The sequence below is a fragment of the Pholis gunnellus genome (genome assembly GCF_910591455.1).
Source record: "Pholis gunnellus genome assembly, chromosome: 1".
Taxonomy (NCBI): Eukaryota; Metazoa; Chordata; class Actinopteri; order Perciformes; family Pholidae; genus Pholis; species Pholis gunnellus.
In genome coordinates, this window is record NC_136528.1 from 14,089,281 (window position 1) to 14,113,798 (window position 24,518).

At 40.9% G+C, this 24,518-nt stretch overlaps 1 protein-coding gene across 1 annotated transcript in view; it reads left to right on the forward strand.

The window, feature by feature from the left end:
• Positions 1 to 16,147, forward strand: part of igdcc4 (immunoglobulin superfamily, DCC subclass, member 4) — a 47,666-nt gene extending 31,519 nt beyond the window's left edge. Inside the window, exons 5-20 of the mRNA XM_079163221.1 lie at positions 3,461 to 3,595; positions 4,514 to 4,666; positions 5,633 to 6,040; positions 6,147 to 6,311; positions 6,781 to 6,918; positions 7,202 to 7,384; positions 7,614 to 7,826; positions 8,420 to 8,521; positions 8,659 to 8,851; positions 9,806 to 9,933; positions 11,248 to 11,418; positions 11,509 to 11,643; positions 13,813 to 13,915; positions 14,103 to 14,334; positions 14,452 to 14,580; positions 15,582 to 16,147. Of these exons, the coding sequence (XP_079019347.1) occupies positions 3,461 to 3,595; positions 4,514 to 4,666; positions 5,633 to 6,040; positions 6,147 to 6,311; positions 6,781 to 6,918; positions 7,202 to 7,384; positions 7,614 to 7,826; positions 8,420 to 8,521; positions 8,659 to 8,851; positions 9,806 to 9,933; positions 11,248 to 11,418; positions 11,509 to 11,643; positions 13,813 to 13,915; positions 14,103 to 14,334; positions 14,452 to 14,580; positions 15,582 to 16,115 (3,122 nt within the window). The 3' untranslated portion in view covers positions 16,116 to 16,147. The remainder of the gene's footprint in view (positions 1 to 3,460; positions 3,596 to 4,513; positions 4,667 to 5,632; positions 6,041 to 6,146; positions 6,312 to 6,780; positions 6,919 to 7,201; positions 7,385 to 7,613; positions 7,827 to 8,419; positions 8,522 to 8,658; positions 8,852 to 9,805; positions 9,934 to 11,247; positions 11,419 to 11,508; positions 11,644 to 13,812; positions 13,916 to 14,102; positions 14,335 to 14,451; positions 14,581 to 15,581) is intronic.
• The last annotated feature ends 8,371 nt before the right edge of the window (positions 16,148 to 24,518 follow it).

Here is a 24,518-nt window from a genome sequence, read left to right on the forward strand (position 1 = left end):
GCCAAATGTATTGTCTGAAGAGAAGTCTGACACTCAGGTCATCCTGAGGCCACTGTCCTAATTGTTCCCTTAATTAGAGCAAAACAAAGTGAAGCAGAGTTCGGTTATACAATTACCACATCTTTTTTTAAAGATCTGAGACTTTTCCTCAACTATACTAGTTGTGGTTGAAAAAACTGCCTATTTAATCCAACTCAAACTTCAGGGACCTTTGCCATTGTCCTTGATGCGATGTTATTGCGGTACATTTCCCTCTCATTTCATTTCTTGTTAACAGCATTTCTATTATACAAAGCACTTTGAGCTGCTGATGTTTTGTATTAAATGTAAGTGCTGTGCATTTACCTCTCCTGTCCTTCAGACTTCATTTGCTGCAACACATACAGTTTCAAGAAAATGGTGTTGGCAGACAGTAGGTTTACACTTTCAAATGAGCCCTCCGTGCTTGGCACTGTTTGTTCATCTCTTCATCCACAGAACTCATTCTCCCTGTATGGCAGAAGAATTTAAAATGTTTTAATATTTCAATTCCATTACTAAATATGAGCATGACACATAAGTTGTGCAATTCAGATACAAACATTATTTAAGTTGTGTGTAAGAGCTGTAGGGAAACCATTTCTATATGTATTCATGTAGTATTCACTTAATTGTCTCTCAATAATCTTAAACTGTATCACTGATCATTTTGTACAAACCACAGTGAATTGTGTCAGAGGGCTGACTCTACATAGCCTCAACATTAATTTACTATGATCAAATTTATTACACGTCGAAACCACAGAGAAAAATAAATCTAATCCTCAAAATGTCATGTCGATCAATTTTACAATAATATGGCAACAACCAAATGATAAATGTTAATAATGGTCCAATCAATGAAACTCAAGGATGTCAATTAAATTAAATGATTTATGCTGTTTACTAAATAAAGACAAATATTTCAGTCTACACTCAGCATTTGACAATTTTGATATAAACACCCTTCTCTCTTTAATCCAAGTCCCAGGGTGACTGCATCCTATAAGGACTTGCATCAGTGGATTTCATGCATTGAGCCATTAGGCAGCCCACATTAAAGCCATGTTTTAAAATTATTTTGTAACAATGCACCATTTTCTCTAAAATCTCATTTAAAATTAGACAAATTGTCTCATGAATGTGATTTGAAGTGAGCTCATTAATGAGATCCACCTCTTCCCAAGTTCCTAGACACTCGGGAGCCCACTCCCAAGGCTCTAGGACCTTCCAATCATCTAACCCTAATCCTGTGCTTAAGCTTTGTTTACAGTCGCCGTAACTCGAGCCTCCGCAGACGGCACGCGAGTTCCAAGTGTGTACGGAGGCGTTTATACTCGATTCGCTGTGCTCTGCATTAATCTCCAAAATGCCAGTGGGCGTACAACAAAATGTACTGTGAAGAATCAAAAGACAACGAGTGAAACCCATAGATATGCCCATAGACTGTAGGTGTAACTGGCAAAAGCCATAAACTAACAACCACAATGCCTAGAAAGGATTGTAGTTATCTGTAAATTCAAATCTCATATTCATGGGTACTTTTTTGCCTTTGTACAAGCCCTGTAAAGAAAGAAGTCAAGTATTATATGCATTATAAGAAAACAAAGGTTGAATATCCTGTTGATTTGGCTGGCAAAATATTTAATCAAATAAAGATTTTTAAGACCACCTGTTTCGAAAGCATCTAAAAGCTTTTTTATATAATCGATAGACGTGTAAATAGTGTTTTTATCAGTGAACTATTTGTGACAGTCACGTGATTGCGCGCTTCAAGTTACAAAAATTCAGAAGTGCGCGACCAAGCGGCGCGACCACTTGCATTTCCTGGTGTGCGCGCCGAGCACTGGCTTCACTATGGCGAGTATAAACTAAGCTGTGTCCTCCAGACCCTGATGAGTGATTGAAACAAATTGCATACAATCGCACACTGCAGGTGCAAAGCAGGGGAGGGTGCCACCTGGTGAGAGAGCAGGTAGAAAACACAACCCACTACAGCACAGAAAATAACACCGGAATATGTACAGTTCATTTGAATGGTTTTTCACACTTCTAATCTCAAGGAGGCTGATGTTTCTGGGCTTTTTTTCCCACTTGGTGCTTTTCCTGCTGTTGTGGATCGTAATAAGGAAACCACTTAAGGCTCTACTGCGAGCCATTACATTATAACTTCACTCGCCTACACTTCACAATTCTATGACTAACATACCTCAACACCCATAGCCAAGCTTTGACAGCTTGATGTTAAGGTACTCAAGCCCATGTACTTAACAAGTGCTCCAGCTGCTTTAAATCTCTAGTTTATAGTTTCTTCCATTTCTTCTTTACTTTAACTTCAGTTTTCTACATGCTTTACGCCCACACCCATCATATCCACATTAGACCTCTATGAAGGCTCACCCTGCAGTGCAGTCCTCACACAGGTGGACTGACACACTTAAAACCGTATGCATTACCAAGGATTGCTGTATATAATCTCAATGTTTAATTTATTATATGTCTACAGAATGCCTTTCGCTGGAGGTCATTAGCATTATGTGCTGCTGAGACTGTCAGGGCTAAGTAAGGCTCTCTAACACCAGCTTTACCTTCAACTCATGAACGATATGTTTTGAAGAACATCCGTAGCTGTTAAAGAGCAGAGATGTGTCTCAATTCCATTATTGAGGCCGTTTTATCAACTGGTTAGATTTATTCTTTCTTTTGGATTCTCTTTTTCTCCCTCTCGTACTCGTGTCACAAACCCCAATGTGTCTCTCGCCGCTTAGAAACCTTTTTTCTCTATCACACCAATCTCCTCTCAGTCAGCCATTTGGTTTATTTATTCATGGTAATGTACAGTATGCCTACAGCCTGTTGTGTCAGATATGCACTGCTACCTGTAAACAAAATGTGCTATAAGGGCTTCAAGCCTGTTTCCCAGCAAATCCTCTCACATCAAAACCTCTCTGATCAAGATTTCCTATTCAGGTCATATTCATCAGATACCAATTAGCCAACTATAGGGAGTAGAAACTAGCTGCTGATTTAAAGGGTACGCTAACAGAAATCTGTATTCAGGTTGTCCCCTGCAATTCTCTTTGAAAGTCAGTTGTTTCTTAATCCGCTTTTGTGTCCAAAATGAGAGGTTCCTCTCGTTTTTGGCACCTAAGATTAAGGCGCAAATATTGCTGCGTCTCGTCTTGTTTTTTTAAAATATAAAGGTGGATGAGTATTTCATGTTGGCAGTTTACATGAACAACACGTGTAACAGTAATTGGTCAAAGATGGGATATTACCAAAGCCATAAAATCAGACTGAATTGACATTTTGTTTCACTTCATTGGTGAGGAATGAAGTATTTGAATTACTGAAAACAAAAAAGGATGTAGTCTCTCATTCAGCCGAAAGATTCAAACAGACAAATATTACAAAAATATTTCACTTCTTTTTTTCCTTACAGGCTCTACTGAAGCCCTGAATGGAGTTGCCATTGTTTCCCCCCCCCAGAATGCAACAGTTGTGCTCGGCCGTCCCGCTGTGATGGAGTGTATGGCACAAGGCCAGCCGAAGCCCCTGGTGTCCTGGAGCAGACAAGGTAACGCTTGCAAATGCTCTTTTTTTTTCCGTGGTTCTCATCCTGTTTGTTTGGTTGCCTCTAGTGCACTTCCATACATTATCTGTGTCACACCATTTATCTATCTATCTGTCTCTCACACACAAAGAGCAAATATCAACAAGTCAGTATTAGATTTGCGTACCTGTGGCTGTAAAGTTGTTTTGCTGATGAGAGCTGTCTCCCCTCAACTAGTCCTCTGTTGTTCTCTTGTGCATTGAGTCATGCTTTACATAAGATGATTTGTCACCTTAATTAATTCACTCTGCAGCTTTCTCTCTCTCTCACACACACACACACACACACACACACACACACACACACACACACACACACACATACAGTCTTGGTGGTAATATTAATAATAATTGGAATTCCTTTGGGCTGTGATGTGGCAACATCTAGTGTGGCATCTGTAATACTTCCCGCATTAGCATTTAACATTTCACTGTTTAGGGAATTCTATACATTGTAACAGCTGTCAGAAACTGCAGTATGTTATGCAGGTCATGTGCAATGCAAAGTGATAGCTTGTGCTCAGTTACTATTCAGTATGTGCCATAGTAAGGTAATTCACCTTGTAGATGATCATTCTATGTAAAGCATCCAACAACAGCACAAAATGGCGGACAAACTAAATAGTGGTTTATATGGTGAATAGTGAAGGATTTTACACACAGCCTTGGAGTGAGCCAGTCGACCCAGACTAAAAAGTCACAGAGCCATCTGTTGGTCAACCTATGGGATTACAGGTCAATTCCTCTGCTGCCTCTCTTTTGTGCTGTTTCTCAGGCAACTGAAAGCCTGAGAAATGATCTTCACTTTTCTCAAGGCCGATCTCTTTCTTCTGTATGATTTGAGACCGTCCTGTTGTTCTTTGTTGCTTTCTTCTTTGATCAGATGGAAAGCCCATTTCCACTGATGTGGTTGTCCTCGCAACAAACCTGGTGATTAGGGACACAAGGCGTCACCATGCCGGCGTCTATGTCTGCCGGGCCAACAAACCCAAGACCAGAGAATTTATCAATGCTGCTGCTGAGCTGCATGTGCCTGGTAGGAGACCTGTTTTGTTCTGTATATAATGACGGGATTAGACATGTCTGAGTGCTGCTTCATTGAGACTAGTCTCTGTCACCAGTTTACCCTTAAAGAGAAAATAAACTCACAAAATGTCAATAAAGGAAATATTCTTACACCTAGGAAGAAAAATACAACCCTCTGAATACAAGTTTCTCTCTTACTAAGATACAAACACACTTGTTGTGAAACACACTTCATTCAAACTTCACAGAATAAAAATAAATCACTGTCTTACCACTGTTCCAGCATTCAGCAACTCTGGTTGATCAAAATAAATTCTTGATTCTCAAGAGTAAGATGTGAAAATATGCCGCCACGATACACCGTTTCCCCGCTGTATCTCTCTCTGCCGTGCCGGCAATTACACAATAACAAAAATCGCTTTTCCAGTTTGTCTTTGATCCTGAAGAAGGTCTCCAGCACACCTCTGTTTCACTGATGAGGAGAAAAATTGCGTGCATGTTCACACACATCTCTGTTTTAGGATTGTCATCGGCAACAGTATCCAACAAAAACTACCCACGCTCACGTTCTTCACAGCAGAATGATTCTGTTTCTGTTGGTATTAGAAGGCAGTTTGAGCAAAGGCACCACCAGCTCTCGTCAGCTCAGGTTCTAAAAGGATCCCCACCATTCATTACCTCCCCACTGCAGCTGCGGCCTTAAGGGGCCTGTCTCGGACTGAATACGGCTGAAAATCTGAGTCAGCCAAAACACTATCAAATGTACACTGTAATTATCGTCATCTGTAACATCCTCTGCACACACATATTTTTGGATGCCATTTTCTTCAGTTTGCGACATAACACAAGCCAAGACAAGCACGTTTTTAAATAACATTGCGCCCCACTCAATATCATTGGGATATCCCTTTTAATTTCACAGTGCACATAATCCGATTCCCCTGTAAATCCTGGATTTGTTTCTTTCTTCCAACAGCCCCTCCAGTGATTCTCCAGCCCCCGGAGACAGTGTCCCTCTCCCGGGGAAACACAGCCAGGTTTGTATGCAACAGCTCTGGGGAGCCAACTCCAGTGTTGCACTGGCTTAAGGATGGTCAGCCCATCAAGTCATTTAGACGAGTAAAGACCCAAAGCCCTGGAGTCCTGCTTATCAACCAGCTGGCGCTGGAGGATGAGGGCTACTACCAGTGCATAGCAGACAATGGGCTGGGCACGGCCTGTGCCACTGCCAAGCTGACGGTCATTGTGAGGGAAGGTCTGCCGAGTCCTCCTCGCCACCTGTCTGTCATGCCCTCCAGCACAACTGCCCTGCTCATCTGGGAGAAACCTGAGTACAACTCGGACCAAATCATCGGCTACTCTGTGCACTGCCAACGCGCCGCAGGTGTGTCTCTATTTGTCTCTGTGTTTGTGTATAGCAGTACAGTAAGTATGTAGCCTACACATTCCCTAAAGTTTTTATTTGATTTGGCATTTTTCATCCATTTCAGGCTCGGATAACGAGGAGTACCAGTTTGCGATGAACAACGACACCACAGAATATCATATCAAAGAGCTTCGTCCCCATACTGCTTACACATTCTTTGTGGTGGCTTACTCTCCCATGGGTGCCAGTCGCCCATCCCTGCCTGTTACTGTAGAGATGCTGGAGGATGGTGCGTAATCAAACTCATAAACTCATACTGGTAACCTCAGGCCAGCCCTGGATGCTTCACAGATGCTTCACAGAGCAAAAATCACATCGGGCCAACCTTGTAACTCCTCCAGATTATTAAGAGTTTATGAGTCATCTGTATCAGCCGTCCATTACGTGTCGTAGTTTTGTTATTTAAAGAGTAGTAGTAGTAGCTCACTGGAGACTCAACTGAGCATTTTTGCTTTTAAAAAAGTCTAAAGACTAACCCAAATGTGTCACAAGAGGGTGGAGCTCAGTTCAACCGAACACTGAATAAGACATTTCTAGGTGACCAAAAAGGTAACTTTGGGCTAACACAAACCAGTCTAAAGTGTCTTTGTGAAATCAGCAGGGTCTTACAGGAGTCCAGTAGCTGTGCAGATCGATAGGATATGCCTTGAATGTGCATTATCAAACAGTTCAGTATGTCCTTCTATTCCCTCCTTCAGTACCAAGTGCACCTCCTCAGCTGTCTATAGTCAGCACCTCCCCCACAGACATCAGGCTGATGTGGCATCCATTGTCCTCGCAGCATAGTCGAGGGGCTGTTACCCGCTACCGCATTGAGTATAGCACTCTGGATCACGGTGAGTCTGGATATCAAGTTGACCTGCCAGTGCAAGTACAATTTAGTGACTCACTGAGTATAATTCAGGAGATTTACCCATTTTGGTTTCTTCACATAATTTCTTCATAGAAAAGGACAAATATTGGCAGCCTACTTTACTATTGTTGTATGGTTCTGTTCTGTTTGGGATAATATGTCAGATTGGCTGAAGAATGCAGATGCTCAAAAACCATGGAAGCATTGTCAAAACAGATTGTCCTTTTAGAGACGACATATTTGAAGTGTGTTATGTGTTCCCACAGTGGACACTGTGTTCTCTGTGGAAGTAAGGGGTAATGAGACTCAGTTCACACTGAAAGAGCTGCAGCCCAACCAGGCCTACCGACTGAGGATAACAGCTGGGACAGGCATTGGCTTTGGGGTTGCCTCTGAGTGGGCCCAGCACCAAACATTAGCCCACTACAACTACAGCGACCACATCATGGGTAAGGAAGGCACCAGAACCTGACTCTCTTAGCATTTGTTCATTCCTAAAATTCCTGTTTTTTCTTTTATGCAGAGTTCCCACTGGTGTTGTAGTATACCTTTTTTACTTTTATTAGCAGGACTATGTGGATTTTCCACAAGCAACAGGTCAAAATATACTGGGGAAATGCTTGTGGCTATTGATAATGTTATCATGTTTTTTGTTATGTTGTTCCCAACATTTTTCAGTGATCTTTGCCCCCACTGAGCTGAAAGTCAGAGCCAGAGTGAACACACTCAATGTGACATGGCATCCCTCGCCAAATCACACACTGGTTTCTGGTTACAAGCTGTCCTGTCGAGAGGTGGAGGCTGATGAATCAGACAATGTAGAAAAGACAACACAGACCCACACCATCAGGCTCCGTAAGAAGGCCAGGTATCATCTCCTCACCGGGCTGGGTAAGTTGTTGACTGAGACCTCTCCAAATCTAACATGCTTTTAAGTGTGTTCTGCATTCATATTTAAATTTACACCATGGTCATTTTGCCACCTTTGCATTTATCTACTTTTGACTAAATAAGTAGATGTATATTTATATTATGCCGACTTTGCTGTAGAAAAAAAAGTTTGATAAAGATTTGTCAACTATTTTTGCAAACTTAGTACACTAAGCTTTTGGAGAGCCTTGTTTAACTCTGAGTTGAGTATTTCATTTAAAGTGGCTTTCACTAGCACTCTTTTTTAAAAAAAAAAATAAGGAACCGAAATAGACAGACACCTCTCATGAAAAGTATTTAATAATTCAACATTTCATTCAAAAGTATTTAGTAGCTTAGCTGCCATTAGTGTTACATTATAGGTACAGCATATCAGACCAAAAATGGAGTGACTGCATTTAGATGACATCTAGGGCCTAATTTCAATATTTAAATGGATGTCTTTGTAACATATACAATATATATATATATATACATTTATTTTTCTCTTTTCATATTTGTCTTTCACACTCTCTTTTGCTGTGTGTGTGTGTGTGTGTGTGTCTGTGTGTCAGTCCCTGCTCGGCAGTACGAGGTGAGAGTTTGGGCATTCAACAAGCAGATAGATGGAGCAGCTGCTGTGTGGAAGGGAAGGACAGACAAGACCCATGACAGAGGTAAGATTTATCTTACTGCATGTGTGTATTGTTGAGCGTCTTGTAAAAAAAGGTATTCCCTCCCTCCATCACTTTTATGGGATAATAAAAAATGACAAATTGTATCAAGGTAAATAATGTGTATGTGTGTGTTAAAGCGTCGTCGTCGTTCCCGCCCATGCGCCCCCCTCCATTGCCCCCGAGCAGCATCCACGCCATGGCCAACAGCTCCACCTCGATCTGGCTGCGCTGGGAGAAACCACGGTTCAGCAACGTACGCATCATCAACTACACAGTGCGCTGCAGCCCAGCTGGAACCACCAACGCCTCCCTGGTCTCCTATTATACCAGGTCAGAAACCAGTTTAAACAACAGAAACTTGATAATTGCCTGTGATTTTAAAGAGATAATGGCCCTGGATATCTCAAAACGTATCACCATAGTTCATGGTCAACATTTGAGCAATACTGCTTCCTGTATAACTCCTTATATGTTAATGTTTGTATTGCAAATCCCATTTTAATAGTATTTGTGTGTGAACCCATCATTCAGTAATAATACAAACCTGAACTGTGATGCAAAGAAACACCTTGAGAAGTAGCATGATATTGTTTATAAAAACTGGTCACTAAAAAGGAGCACGCTTCAGGAACTGCCCTTAATTAGTCGGACATTCCTTTTTTTGTCAGGCCCAAATCAGCTTGTGTTTGACACCAATAAATTGCTTCACTAAGCTTTTCTGCTGAAAGAGCCAGAAGGGAGTTTCTTGAAGGAGACTCTGCATTTCTTTGCATAAAAAATGTTTTATTTACAACACCAAACACCAAACCCATCAATAAAACCCATTTTTGTTGTTAGAGTTCTGTTATCTTTCAGGTAGCTATGAGTAGCTCCATTATTATCCATCATTCATACAGTAATCGAAATGAATCACATAATATTGCCCTTGGATTTCTTTAACCCTCTATCCTTAAATTATTACTATTACTCTATGTCAAGAACTATACCCTGTATTCCTCTTGTCTTCACCATCATTATGTCATATTTATTCAAGAAGTATCTTAAGTAAGGATATGGAATTATTGTGTTAAAGAGGTGCATCAATAATAAAAATAAACAATTAAATGATTGTCAAGTAGAATGCATGTAATAACAGTAAAATATTAAGATAATGTATATTGAAGTCGAGAGCGGTCCAAACTAACCAGACAAAATTGAACAAAGTCAGTTATGTTTTTCTGTCAGCTCAGAATACAGACCATACACCACACACTCAGGACTCTCCCGTGCTGTTGTATGTTGCAGCTCTGCTCAGGAGATACTGCTCGGGGCATTGAGGCCCTTCACCCGCTATAAGCTGGCGGTGCAGTCTAATGGTGTGGACGTGGTGGGACCCTTCAGCGGCACAGTGGAGGAGTCTACCTTGTCTGACCGTGAGTCTCTGCTGTGCTCCTAGTCATTTAAGTTAGTGTTCCGTTTTAGATCATAAAGACCCAACAATCAAAGTCCCTGAGGGGTTTCCTGTAGTATTTTGTGGCCTTTAAAACATGCTTGATATAGTTGAACATTATACTTGATTTTTCAGTTATTGTATTTACTTTTAATTGTTTTTTCTGCGAAAGGCACTTTGTAACTTTGTTTTTCAAGGGTGCTGTATGAAGAAAGGCATTCAAACATTCTTGCAGAGCTATGCCATTTCTTTGGCATTTACTTGGTTTGGTAATTAGTGAGACTTTTTTTCACTCACTTGATATGGAAGACACTCTTCGCTCTCACAACTTTGCAGTGCCCGAAAGCAAGTCACTTCTAAACAATTCAAGGGGAACTACACCATGCAAAAAAGAGAGAGAGAAGAGTGTAGTTCTACTGGACAGCAACAGTACTACATGTGTAGACGTGTAAATGTGTGGCACACTGAGCATTCTCTGATTGAATACATGTCAAATAAAAAGTAAGGGGTTAAAGTTCATTGTCTTTTAAATTATCTCAAAATCAACTCAAGTTACAGTTCTTTGAGACAATACATTTTTAACCTGTTTATTCTTAGATTAACAATTGATCTTGAAATATATCCCACCTGTGTTTTTTTATTGTGTCTGCTAAAGTATATTACCTCATGTTCCCTATCAATCATTTATTTCATCTTGTTCTTTAAGTGCACATTCATGCTTTCAGATGTGTTTGTCTGATTAGCTGCACTTGAGTTGTATTTCATCATTTGAACCATTGTCTCCAGCTAGCAAGGTAAAGGTGTTGCAATTTTGCTTTCTGCAGCCTGCCGATACGGTAATATATGCTTGCAAGCGAGTGTGTGCTCACTCATGTGTGGATCAGTGTGCTGGCTGGCCTGTGGCCAGTGGACATGGGAATTCGTGGTTGGCATTGATGGCTGATAACTGGCTATAATGAAATACCCAGGTGTAGTAATGGCTCTCATATTGGCCAGCAGCTCTGCCTGTAAGCCAAGTAAGGGTGGAGAGTGTAGAGTGGGCTGCTTTTAATGACATTATTACCACCAGTCACTCTGTTATGCTCTCCAATGCCATGTATCATCACCTGAGCCCAAGCCCATTCCCCCATTGCCCTGCTTGTCCCCTCTCTCATGTTACCCAGGTGGTGGGGTCATGAGGACGCAGATGGTTGTCACACAACATGTCAAATCCCCCACCAAGACAATATACATTCCGCAGCTGTGAGGCCTCATTTCTGGGCTCTAATTACTGACCTAGTCCTCCTCTCTCCTTCAGGACCCTCCACACCTCCCGAGGAGCTGCAGCTGAGCGCTCTGGACTCCTCGTCTGTGGTAGCGAGCTGGCGCCCTCCGCTGGAGCCTAACGGTATCATCATCAGCTACAGGCTCTTGTTCTGTGGCAACCTCAGCCAGCCTGAGCACTTGTGGGAAAACCTATATCAGGATGGTAGGTGTTGGCTGGCATGACACAAATCCTGAGCCCTTTATTTGTATAATCCTGTTTAATACTTAATGACATTCTGTCTGTCTCTCTCAGGGAGCATTACCAGTGTGGAGGTCCAGGGTTTGTCCAGTGGCACCCGTTACTTTTTTAAGCTGGAAGCGTCAACTGAGGTGGGGCCAGGGCCTTTTTCACCTGTAAATGATGTTCACACCCCCCTTCAGAAATATGGTATGTGCCAAAAAGTTCATGCAATATATAGGTGACCTTAATAACAAGAAAATAAGTGATGGTGATTTTAAGAGCAGTGGTAGCGGTAGTTAAGGTTGTTATAACAGTGGTAGTAGCAGTAGCTCAGTAAAGAGAGGTTCAATTTGTGGATGGAAAGAAAGAAGCAGTCTCAGCGTCAAGAGGGTTTAGGGAAAATGCTTAATGAGAAAGGGACAACACTTTCTGAGGGGGACAGGCATATCTGTAGCTTAGGACTGAGATAGAAATGGACTTAAAGTAGAATAAAGAGGAAATGTAACATATGTCTTATTTAATATCTTTAAATATATTAAAGTATTAGAATACTTAATTGATGCCACAAAATGAATTGATGACAACATGATTGCTAATTGTTATTTTTTATTTTTAGTCTATAGAATACAGAATATGAATCATTTTGTTTTTGTTTTTTATGATCTTCTCGTGTGGCGTCGGCCTGTGTTTTCCATTACCCATCTTTGTGTTTGTGCAACTAACCTGGGGGTTGTTCAATACGTGTACGTTTTGATTGTTTGTTGGATTAACTCCAAAGTGGCAGAATCAAGAAAACAACCTGCACCTTCGTTTTGTCCTCCCCGCGGCCAGGAGACCACCCGGACAGGAGGAAAGTGTGCACTGGGAGACAGACCCCCAGTCTGCAGCCTGCTAACTAAGTGCTAACTGAAGGGCCGTCCATCTCCTGGAGCTGCGCCCGCTCTCCTTCGTGTTAAGCAGCCTCCCGGTGGCGGGGAGGTCGAGACAGAAACACAAGTCATCATCTCTTTTCTGCCACTTTGAATTTAATCCAATAAACAAACTATCAACACTCACACAGACGCTGTACCTTCAAAGTGATTGACAAGCCCTTAGGGCAGCTTTACATCTTCATCCTCTTACGATGGACTCGGGGCAGTCTGGACACGACAGTGACTCACTATTGCCTCTTGAGGTACAAGTGGTTTTGCAAGACAGGACAGGCCTTTTCACATTCTGTTGATCATGTTAATGCTTGTTTTTTGAATGTGGCTGTATTTTACATATTGCCTCTTTAAGTATTCTGAGATTCAAAATCGTACAGCAATCTTCATAAGCAGACACGATACACACTTTTCTATCACTCTAAAGTGGGTAATTTGTCCCTGCCAGCAGAGAAAGTGTAGCTCGGTCGGACACTGTTATTCGCTTCTCCTATTCTGGTGCATTGTGAGGAGAAGTGTGGGTATCAAAGGGCCTCATCAGCCACCCCCAGGGGAGATCTTTGAATTACTGCTCTTTGTGCAGAATTGCTGTGAAAAGCACTTTCTTTACTTTCATGTCACTTTGTTTAAGCATGCAATCTCATTATACACTTTGTAATTCCATCAGGCAGCATTTTAGCTTTACTTTTAAATTATTAAATATTCCTTTTGTCTTCAAATATAAATAAAGAACTATTCTGTGAACTATTATCCAACATGAGCCTGTCAAACTCATTATAATTACAAAGTTATTTAACTTACTAATTAGTATTCAATTGGTCCGACCATTTAAGCCTTTTTCTTCTATTATACGTACCTAAGAAGAATATTGTCTCAAGCATGCTATCCACCAACCTGTAGATCATAATTCTGGAAAATCTGAACATTAAACTTTCCTGATGCAATAAGCAGTGAAAATGTATTTTTGTTTTACCCAAATCCTTAATAAGAGTAACAGGTTTTTTTTTGTTCACATAGGCTGTAATAGTGTTGCCAGTGTGAATGGGAGTGAGGTGGCTGGTTGGTGGTTGAGAGCTCCTGCCATCTGTTTCCTCTCCTCTCTATGTCCAGACTGCCAAAGATACCTAGCATAAATGAATATCAATGAAGGTCTGCTGTCCCAAGTTGAATGTCGCCTCATATCTCTTCTCGTCTTAAATGACGGTCTCAATACGCAGTCTCATAACATCAGGCCTGAGCCTAACAGTATTTCAAACTAGAAATGCATTGTATCTTAGTAGTTTTTAAGATGGAGATATATGAGCCAGATAACAGCTACTGGCAACAGATCACATGTGAAAATCAATATGGCATCTATTTCTTCCATGTGTGAACTCTGTTTTTCCCGGATTGTTGTTTACATTTATTCTAACAGTGTTTTTCTCCTTTTCCATGCTGTCTGATATTTGAACAGAGCTGGACATCCATGCAGTGACAGGCATCATAGTTGGTGTGTGCCTGGGACTGATATGCATCCTCCTCTGCATGTGTTTAAGCTTTCGTAACGGCAAATCAAGGTAAGGTAACTCTACAGGGTCGGCAGTCGTACAGAACCTATGCACATTTTAATGTGTTTAATGTTTCACTTACTTACAACAAGTGTTGTCTTAATAACTAAAAGCCAGCTAAAACAATCCAGGAAATTGTACGTAACGTTCAGACCTCTATATTACCCAACTACTACTATCCCTCTCATCCAAACAGGGAGGTGTCTGGGGGCCTGGACTCCACAGCTGTGACCCCTCAGTACAGGCGAGGAGGCTGCCCCGTTTCCTCCAACGTGCCAGAGTGCAGCGATAGCCACGAGCTTGAGACACTGATGCCCCCGGGCGTCCGAGAGTCTGGTCAGCTGCCAGAAGAGGCCCCAGAGGAGCAGAGCCTGATGGCAAGTTCTAATCTGGGGAAAGGGGAAGATGCCCCTGCACCTGATCCCAAGGTCAAAACCTGCAAGGGGGAAGCTCTTCTCCAGATGGGCCTTGGATATTCTGTTATTTTTTTCCACGTGTTGTGAGAGGGATAATAGTTGTAATTTGGTGCATCCACTGTCTTACAGGCTGCTTGGAATGGCTCTGTGAGTCATAACTGGGCCAACAGAATCACTAGATACAGAGACACCATAACAGAAGACTCTCCAACACTCATTAATGGAGCTCTCAACATGCAAATTACTGATAATGGCACGGTAAATGAATGAACTAAATTCTATTTTAGATATCAACCTGTCTCTGACAAGCAACTCTAGCTGTACACCACAAATTAAATGACATTATTAATTGACTGTTTGCTAAACCACCCCCCTTATTTACCGTTGCTATGTCTGTCAAGCTTTCTGTTCTTGCACAGCAGATATGCAGTATACAATGAGGGTCATCGGGGGCAGATTTACCACTTGAAATGTTTGTTCATTTTTTTTAAACAATAGCTCCTTAAGTTCAGTAACAGGTTAACTAAAACAGATTTGGCTGTTTTCCAGCTGATTAGCTTGAACAAAATTTCTGTAAAGGTTTCCTAAATATGCACTTGATGGCTTCATATATGATGTTGTGCTGAAGATAGAGGCTTAAGATGCATGTCTCAGGGGAGAAGTTAGCAAATGTAATGCTATCACAGTCAACAAAGCTATGGTATTTTCCCCAAATTCATTAAAGAGCATGATTGAGCTGCTAACCTTACGCTGAACTCTGCTAACAGACCGTCTTCCACTTATTGTAAAACGACACCACAATGGATGTGCTAGTCGTGACTGGGGCTTTTGTCAACATAACCTCCAACCTCACACACTAATGTGACCTCAGTTAATTGTGTGCTCCTTGGCCCTGGCAGTAACACTTACTATAGTGAGCAATAAGCTAGTTAGTAGGACATGGTAATAATTGAAGCTTAGAGTTAGAGTAGATAAAAACACAATTTAATCCATTCCTTACACTTTTGCGCTTTGTTTGCTCACCTTTGGCATGTGGAAAAATCTTGACAGGCCAGTTACAGTTACTTAACTATGATTTGCCCATCACTGTTTGGTGGAGGGGTTTAGCGAACAGTCCGTTGTGATTGTTGCTGATAGTTATGTAAAGTTTCATCATATGCGGTACTTGTACTTAACCCAAAAACATAAAATGTTTGAGTGATCTGGGTAGATCAACTAATCGAACAACCTGAAGTAAAAGTGATATTGTTTTGTTGCAGGACATAGAAGATCATCTGTGTACATCCGTGTGCAGTAACCAGGTGGAGGCAGAAGTTATTGTTCACTCAGAGCTGTCAGACCCAGGAAGGGAGAAAGAAGAGGAGGGCAGCGAAAGGGAGAAGGATTCTAACACCACCAGGGGACCCTCATTATCAGAGGACAGATATTCCCCTTTGAGTCAGCTGAGCCCACCAGGAGAAGAGAACATTTTCGAAAAACTATCACTGGCCCAAAGCCCCATGAGTCTTCCCTTGATAAAGTTGGTGGCTAATCACAACAGGGAGCTACAAGGCACGGGAGACCAGCTGAGCGCAGACAGAGAGCCACAGAAGGACATGGGGCTAACCAATGGCTTCCACTCCCCAAAAAATGTGCGTTCTGTGCTGAAGTCAGAGCATCTGGAGAACGGGGACTCCGGACACTGCCCTTCGGCACCAGGGAAGGCCATCTCTGGTAGGATGTCCTCTGCCCCGTTTGTCAGCTCCGGCCTTGTCCACTCTACCTCAGCAGCACACAGTTATCTGTGCCCGTAGCCCCTGCATGTAGGGCAGCAACCCTTACACAAACACACACACAAACACAGACATCAGACTGATTCTCTTTCTGTTACGTACCCAGGTAGAATCCCTAGGGATTTTTTTTATGCACCTCATTATTGGATTCCTTTCTCTTCCGTGGAAAATGTTTATACGGTCCTTGAATCCATTGTTTCATAGGTTGGTACGTACTGTATACATATACAGTATATTTTTAGTGGTAGAGTACTGTGTATGGTAATGCATTCTCTTGCAATGCAACCGCATTTTCCTCTGGGTTTTTTCCTGTCTTTAGGAAAGAAAAGAAAGATTTAACTAAACCAAGCAGATGGAAGTGGATTGAAGGAGGCTATTCCCACTGTGTCGCAAATGGCTTTGTTCTATGAGAGAGCCTGGCATGTTCTGTGAGTGAGTGAGACAGGCTATCATCATGAATGGGAGGATCGGAAACGCAGGCTACTGCTACTTTTAACGTGGCACTGAGGAATAAGCCTTGAAGAAAATCTGCACACTCTGAGAGTGACACCTGTGTCTCTCTCCAGCCTCCTGCTGTCTCAGGGTCCACCCACACAGACACACACACTCACACACTTTGAAACACACACAGAAAGCTCAAGTCACACAAACGCACCCATAAACACACATTTACACACACATTCCCTGAATGGAGTGTGGGGGTCTCAGGTGCCTAATTATTGTAGGTGCGTTTATAACCTCTGTATATTTCTATGGCTGATTCTATTCAGTGCAAGTACAAAACACCTGTCAAAATGAAGGAAAAAACACTCAAAATGTAAAAAGAAGTGGAGGATACAGATTTGGTACATATGAAGTATTTTTTTCCAAAATGCCATACATCCACGTGGTGTGATGGTTTTTTCTTTACCAGGGACACTCAGTTGAAAAGTGATTTTTGCTATATTTTAGATGGTGTATATCTCATTTTGGAATCAAAGTATTGACATGTTTATGTTGCTACTGGTTTATTTATGTTGGTGGGAGAACTAGAGAAGATGTTACAACAACACATCTGTAGACCACTCTTCTAAATTGTACTCCTAATTAGGGACGCACCAATGTGATACTGTGCCATTAGTTGTCATTTAAACTTGGTATAATAATTTTCCTATGTGAAAAGCTAGCCATGTTTTTAATTCAAAGGGGAACTCAACTTGACTCATAAAGTGTTTCTGATTCCAGTTGTATGAGAACATTTCCACATTGCTATGCTCAGTACCAGAAATCAACATACGCTGATACATTTCTGCATTTATCAGATAGGAAAGGAGTTTGATGGAAAAAAATAAACAAAATAAATGTGGTCCAATTTTTTTTTTTACATTGACCCCAAACTGTTTAACTTATTATTTAAGTATTCGATCAAATTGCTTACCATAATTGACTGATAAATGAAGCTGAGTGTTTCAGTATTGTTTTTTGCAGTGTAAACAGGGAACTGGTACATCCCTACTACTTATCAACAACACTACCTCATTTCTTTTCAGGACAGTTTCCAATGTGGTTTTATTAGTTTTATGTAATAGCACCTTTTGAAATATTTTCTCAACTTTGATTTTACAGCCTTTGGTACTTGCAGAAGTAATCACTCGTACATTCTTGTGTTATATTAAAGGAATTTATGTTGCTTTAGTGCATTGCGGCTTCCTCTCAGATCTCTGAAAGATGGTATTGGTTAGGATTATGTTACTGTTAAATCCCTACAGAAAACCTAAACACCCAGTGTCTTTGATAGGAAGCACCTGAAACTAAGTCCAGATGTCATACAGTTGCAGTTTTGGACCTGATGATCCAGTCCAACTAGCCCGATGGGCGAGGAAAGTATTCGCTCCTGCAATAGGACACTTGTGCCACCTGCAAGCAATCAGTGTTACTGCTACTTTTACTTTTTTACAGGCTCTGTTTAAGTGAACTTCAGTGAACTTTGACAGTGCTGACCTTCGAGGGGCTTGAGAGTCCAAAATGGCGGACTGTTGCTCATTAGCTTTTTTCACTATTCACTTTTATTTAAACTCTCATGTCTGAGCAATGGTTTGCAGTAGACAGGAGTTGATGGTAAACATATGTCATTTAAATAAACTGTGTAAACTTGTTTTCCAGTTAGCTTGGTAGCTTTGCTCAGTCGCTAACTGACTTAGCTCAGAGAGCTTTATTTTCTTTGTTCAATAACTTTATTGAACGAAATGGTCTGCAATGGTGAACAAAATGCCAGTAGAGGAAGTTAATTCCATGAAATTCCTGGCCGGTCCAGCTACTGTTAATGTTAATTTTAAAGCTCGACAGTTACAGCTATAACTATCCCTACGAGTAGTCACAGCGTCACCAAGCTTCCAGTACCAACTATTTTGCGTGGACAGAGTGAATGTAATTTCATTGCCTGTAGGTGGCGGAAGTGTACAAAATTACAGCAGTTTTTGTTTGCCTGTAGGAGGTGATGATTGTTTCCTCATGAGAAAGAGTTTGTGAGTAAGTTACAAGCTGGTTCCATTAGGTGCTTCACATTTTAAAGATACTAATACTATACTTAAACTTATTTCACTTTTGGTGCAACGAAGGGATGAGGGTTACTCTGAATGAGTGATATAAACTGTAAAAAAATAAAAAATAATCTCGTACATCTGTATGACTTTGAGATAATGGCAAATTTGCCAAGGTTGGGATCAGTTAATAATAATAATATTCACTTTAAAGATTGACAGAATTAAGCAGAGCTTTGAGTCCAGCTCTGTTGTACACGATGTCTCATCCTCTCTCAGGTGGCTTTCTTGTCATCCAGCAGTGAAAAGGGAATGGATAAACTCTTCCATACTGCCCATATTTCTACCCATGTCCGGTCAAGTGTCAAAATCTCACCAGCTCAACTCAATCACATCAGCAACAAAAATGTAAATGGTCCCTTGTGACATGCATGAGACACCAACTGTTTTTTGTAAAAATCATATCATTCTTGTTGTTGTTTTTTCAACAAAATGCATGGTTGGTACCTCAAAGAGAATTATTTTTTTAGCCTTTCCATGTATGTACTTACCATCACAACAAGATTAACATGTTTTTTTGCTGCAGCAGCAGTCATATAGTGACCGAAGTGATTGTGATTTTAGCAAACCTGGGTCAAACATTAATTGCAAGATCTTTTGGGGATAAATGGAGAATCCGAATTTTGGAGAATTCAGATTTTACCAACTGTCAATGACAGAAATAAATACCTTCTTATCAGACTGACTCTATTTGGCAAACGAGCAATTCAACAGCAAGCTCAACTATGGCAGCAAACTGCTGCTGTACCACTCAACTCACTAACTCAACTAATGTGACAACCATATTTTACTTGTGGCCCCATTGAAATTAGTGATGTCAGAGCAGGTTTCCATCAGCTGTTAAAGGAAAACATCTGCTGTGACATCATTGACTTGGACGACAATTTAAATGTAAAGAAATACAATGCAGTTGCTGCAATCCGCCCTGAGGTTTGATGATCATTTGCCCCATTTATATGCAGTAAGCTAAAGTAAATCACCAAAACAATATGTGTATATTTTTGATCCAGGTTCTTTACCGACACTGTTCTATGTTGATGCTTTCTCATCATCCTCAAATCCTGTATATCCTGAATCCAGAAATACGCATAATCTTCTCAGAAGCATTCCAGTTTGATACCTTAAACATACCTCTCTCAGTCCAGGTCAGCCATGATGATAAACCTAAAGAAGAGAAGTGCTAAAATCCCAGACTCTGTTCCTGCTCTGCTCTGATAGGTTTCGTGAAGACCTGAGTTCAGTTCTTCCATTCACCATTTGCAGATACTGAAGCCTGAGCTGCAGTGTTTGCAAAGCTTGGGACTACAACCAAGTGGATGGAGGTCACTGACTCAGAGCCTTTCAGATAATGTTTCAAGTAAGTTATCATTCACTGTGACGGAAATGAAATTGACCTTGTTGAAATCTTTTGAGTATAAAGTTTGAAAAGTTGTCTTTAATCCAACATAGCCATTTTCAAAAGACAATAATTCAAGTTTTACTTTTGTATGTATATTTCTAAATGGATGCAAAGCAACTATTGCTTTGCGTATATCAAAGGTTCACCCTTCCACTATGGAAAGTCTCTATCGCCACTGAAGGAAGACCACAGCTATTTGGCAGTCAAGTATACACTAACACAAATGTGATGCAGGAGTTGGATTTGTGATAATGTCAAAATCTAACATAGAATGACAGTTTGAAATGAAACGGTTATAGTATAGAAGTATTCAGTATCAAAAATGAGGGGTTTCACAAAGCCAGTTTGCTTGTATTTCCAGTCTTGATGCAGTAGTGGATCATCATGGTACGTGGAGCCGACAGGGTCTGAAATGGGGATAAGCATAAAACCTGCCTCCAGCATAAAGGATGTATGCTCTCCTTATATGAGCTCTAGTAACTCTTTACCACTAACTTTTTAATACATGTAACTTACATTGTTTTGTTTGTCCTTTTGTTGGCTAGAACAATCAGATTTTTGGGAGGATAATTACTCATGCTCTCATTTGATGGAGATGATAATTATTTTGATAATTTAGTTCATTTTATCATCTTTTGTGAGGGTTTTATTAAACAGTATACCTCATTTTGGTAACTTGTTGATTTGATTCTGATCAGTTTGTTGATACTGCACATTTTTGTAATAAGTCGAACATATATATGTAAGCATCCCATTTTGTGAGCCAAGAGAGGACAGGACCGACTGTTTCATTTTACCTCGGTGAGAGTTTTTACTCATTACAGGGGCCTGGATGCTCCAGTGTAGTGGTGAAGGGGTCAGTGGAATCTAAATCGACTTTTACATTGCTATTTTGCAATAGCAGTTATTACTAAGCATTGTAAAGAGTTTAAAGCATGGGCTCACTCGTGTAGTACTCATGCTTTAAACAAAAATCCTAGGGGAAAACAAAACAAAAAAAGGGTCTGCTTGCTTTTTGATTAAAAAAACAGCAGGCAGAAGACTGAAGTGCTAAACAGGGAGAAGGGCTGAAGTTACATCCTCCCCATGCACATCAGTGCAGACAGCCATTTAAAAAATATTTGTCTCTTCTCTACTCAGGTGCCCCATCTTTACATCAAATTGTAGAGGATCATGCCAGCATATTCGACTCAGATACATGTCATTTGATGTCACACAATGTCTCATTTTTTTTTTTTTTAAATAAATCAAGGAAACCCTTATGCATACATGATATTTTGTTTTGTAGAAAATCGCTCAGTGTATTTCTGTCTCTCTGGCTTTTCTCTGTACATTCTGGTGCTTCGGTGGTGAGCTGCTTTGTCCAGTGATGTCACATTGTCTTCTACGCTAGTTTTGTGTGTGCCAGCTCAGTCATGCTTTTCAGAATGTGTAAGCTCAGACTCGGACTCTGTTTTGCAGATACTCAGACACCTTTGTAATCATTGTGTGCTGGACAAGAATTCATCCATGTCAAAATGTGCTACTGTGGGAGCAAATTGTAGGAGCACTTAGATTAGTACTTCTTTTTGGGCCATGAGCAGTTTTGGATTGTCATCTTTACATTTCTAGAAGTGCAATTTTCTTTGTCTGTAAATGACAGATGGATTACTCAGTGTTAGTCATGGCGGCCGTAGTCATGATTTGTGATAGAAACATTGCTTGTTCAGCGGTATCATCACAGGATAGGTATTCTTGTGGTGTGTAGAAAAAATTCCACTGTGTTACCATATTTGAAAATGTCAAAACCCATAGCAACTATCAAGTTGTCTGTTGAAACTACTCTTCTGTAAATAAAGATCAAAGAAAGAAGGAAGCAAGGGTCAGTGTGATTTAAAAAAAACTAAGCCACAATCTGCTCTCTTCAACCTAACTTGAATCTAGCTTTTATTTTATTTTCTATAAATCTCTGTGTGATTACTTCTTGGGTTATTTATTGTCATTTTCTAATCATTTTTACCTTCATGTTAAACATCAGTGTATGATATATTGTGTTGTGCAGGTTTACATTCATAGACAATGTAAGTAACCCAATTTGTGTTTTGGCTTTAGAAAAGACAATCAATTTTGCAAAAATGACGTAGAATATGGTGGATTTGAACGCAAATAGAGGAAATTGAATGTAAGGAAAAACAACTAGCTGATGGGTTAACATTACCGAGTCGATCAGAACGTCCTGTGCACACAGAGAAAATGCTTGCCTACCAACCAGGAAGAACTGAATAAAAATGAAAAAAGACTCCTTAGTCTGTACGATCAATGGAAAATTTCAATCAGAACATCCAAAAAAAATGTAGAGAAAGACATATCAGCCGCTGAATTGTCTACAATAGCAGATAACATTGAAGAGGGACTTTGATGATGTCATGAGAGCTTACAATGACATAAGAGAGCGTTCCACACCACCCACTGAGTTGAGACGCAAGATCGATACATGTGAGGCTGTGAATAAAGACGTTATGAAGATAGTCATTGAATGCTTGTCAGCAGTAGATGGCGATTATGCTGCAGTGCATGAAAGGCATCGTCTCCGTCAGTTATTTGCCCACGACTATGCTATACTCTATATATGGCACTGCTTCTCATTCAAGTGCCTGTCACTACTCATGAGTCAACGATCATAGCTGCGAAAAGGACTGATGCAGACACAGAGCCCGAGGCTCAATATGAAATAATACAAAAAGAAAGAAAGCAAAAGGTAAAAATAAGGATAAGGGAAGGAAACCATTGGAAGGAATTAGAAATGCAGAGGTCTGAATTAGAGCATCTACAAGGAGAAAGACACATGGAGGCTGCTCATGCTAGACTGGAGATCAGCAACAGAGAAGTCCGAGAGGAAACTAATAGACAATCCATTCAGCAGAACAACAGACCCCCCATCATCCCTTTCAACCATTCTATATACCATCAAAGCCCTCACGTTGTAACACCAGTGCCCGCTACTGACATGTTCTGTCTAGCCCAAGCAATCAAAAACAGCATAGCCATAAACAGACTCCCAATGCCAACGCCCACATTGTTTAGTGGAGACCCAATCTTGTATATTGATTGGGCTTCGTTCAGGTCACTTGGTGACCGGATTTCTTCAGCTGATAAACTTTATAACCTTAAGAAATATGTCCGTAGGCCTGCTCACAAATGTCTCAAAGGCACATTTTATCGAAATGATGATGAGGCATATAGAGATGCATGTAATAAGCTCAACCAATGCTACGGCCAGCCATTTGTCATCCAAAGAGCTTTCAGGGACAAGCTGTCAAAATGGCCAAAAATTCAGCCCAAGGATGATGAAGGGTTAAGAAAATTCTCAGACTTCCTCAAGTCCCTTGAGGATCATACTTGAAGGATAACAAGCTGTGTTGTGGATGTGTGGAACCATGTCACAGTGCCAAGGACTGTCAGGACAAACACAAGGACTACACATACATGACAGAAGTCATTGAGAAAGGGGATGTAGAAGAAGTAAAGATAACTCCTGGTGAACGATTATACATTCCCTATCATGGCATACCATCCTAAAAAGCCTGAAAAGCTGCGTGTTGTGTTCAACTGCTCTGCAAGGTACATCGGCACAAGCCTAAACGAACACCTTCTACCAGGGCCAGACATGATCGGGGGTCAGACATTCGGAGGGAGATGTACCAGAATATGAATGTTTTCTGTTTTTCGTTAGCTTAGAATGAGCCTGTCAAATCAACAAAGGGGGCGGGCCCTCTTTACGGAGATTGGCGTGTTGCTTCGTCATGATGCTACAGTAGCCCAAAATGGACAAACCAAACACCGGCTCTAGCCATGTTTTTACATTACCCGAAGGCCACTGTAGTTCCTCAACAAGTTTTTGCGGTAATGTGATTAAGTGCAAAAAACCGTGGTACCGCCAGCCGCTGTCTCACTTCCTTTGCTCCAGCGTTACTGCGGTAAGGGTGGCTTCTGAGCGACACAAATAGCGTTACCATGGTTTTGCACTTGGCGGCTCACGTTACTGCTGTCTTGGAAAGGGAGGAGTGAGCGGAAGGGTAAGCAGTTGGTTGCTCTCTACAACCACAACACTAGATTCCGTTAAATCCAACGCACTGTGCCTTTAAAGAAATAGTCTGTGCTGTAAACCCACAATTTCTTGTTTCTACACTTCAGCTGTTGTACCAATTAAACAAATGAAATGTAGCATGTTCATTTTTTTAGTTTAAAAGGTGCTGGTAGGCAAAATGTGTTACCTTTGGGCAGAGGATAGATATTATGGGCTAGCTGTTCCTGCTGTTAAGCTAAGTAGCTGCTGACTGTAGCTTCAGACGTGCACACAAAAAAAGTGAGAGGGTATTAGTCTTCTAGTATGTCGTTGTTGAGCTTTTTCTGAGTCAAGAACTCGTCAGCTCGTCAGCAGGTTTACATGCCCTCAGTTGTTTTGTG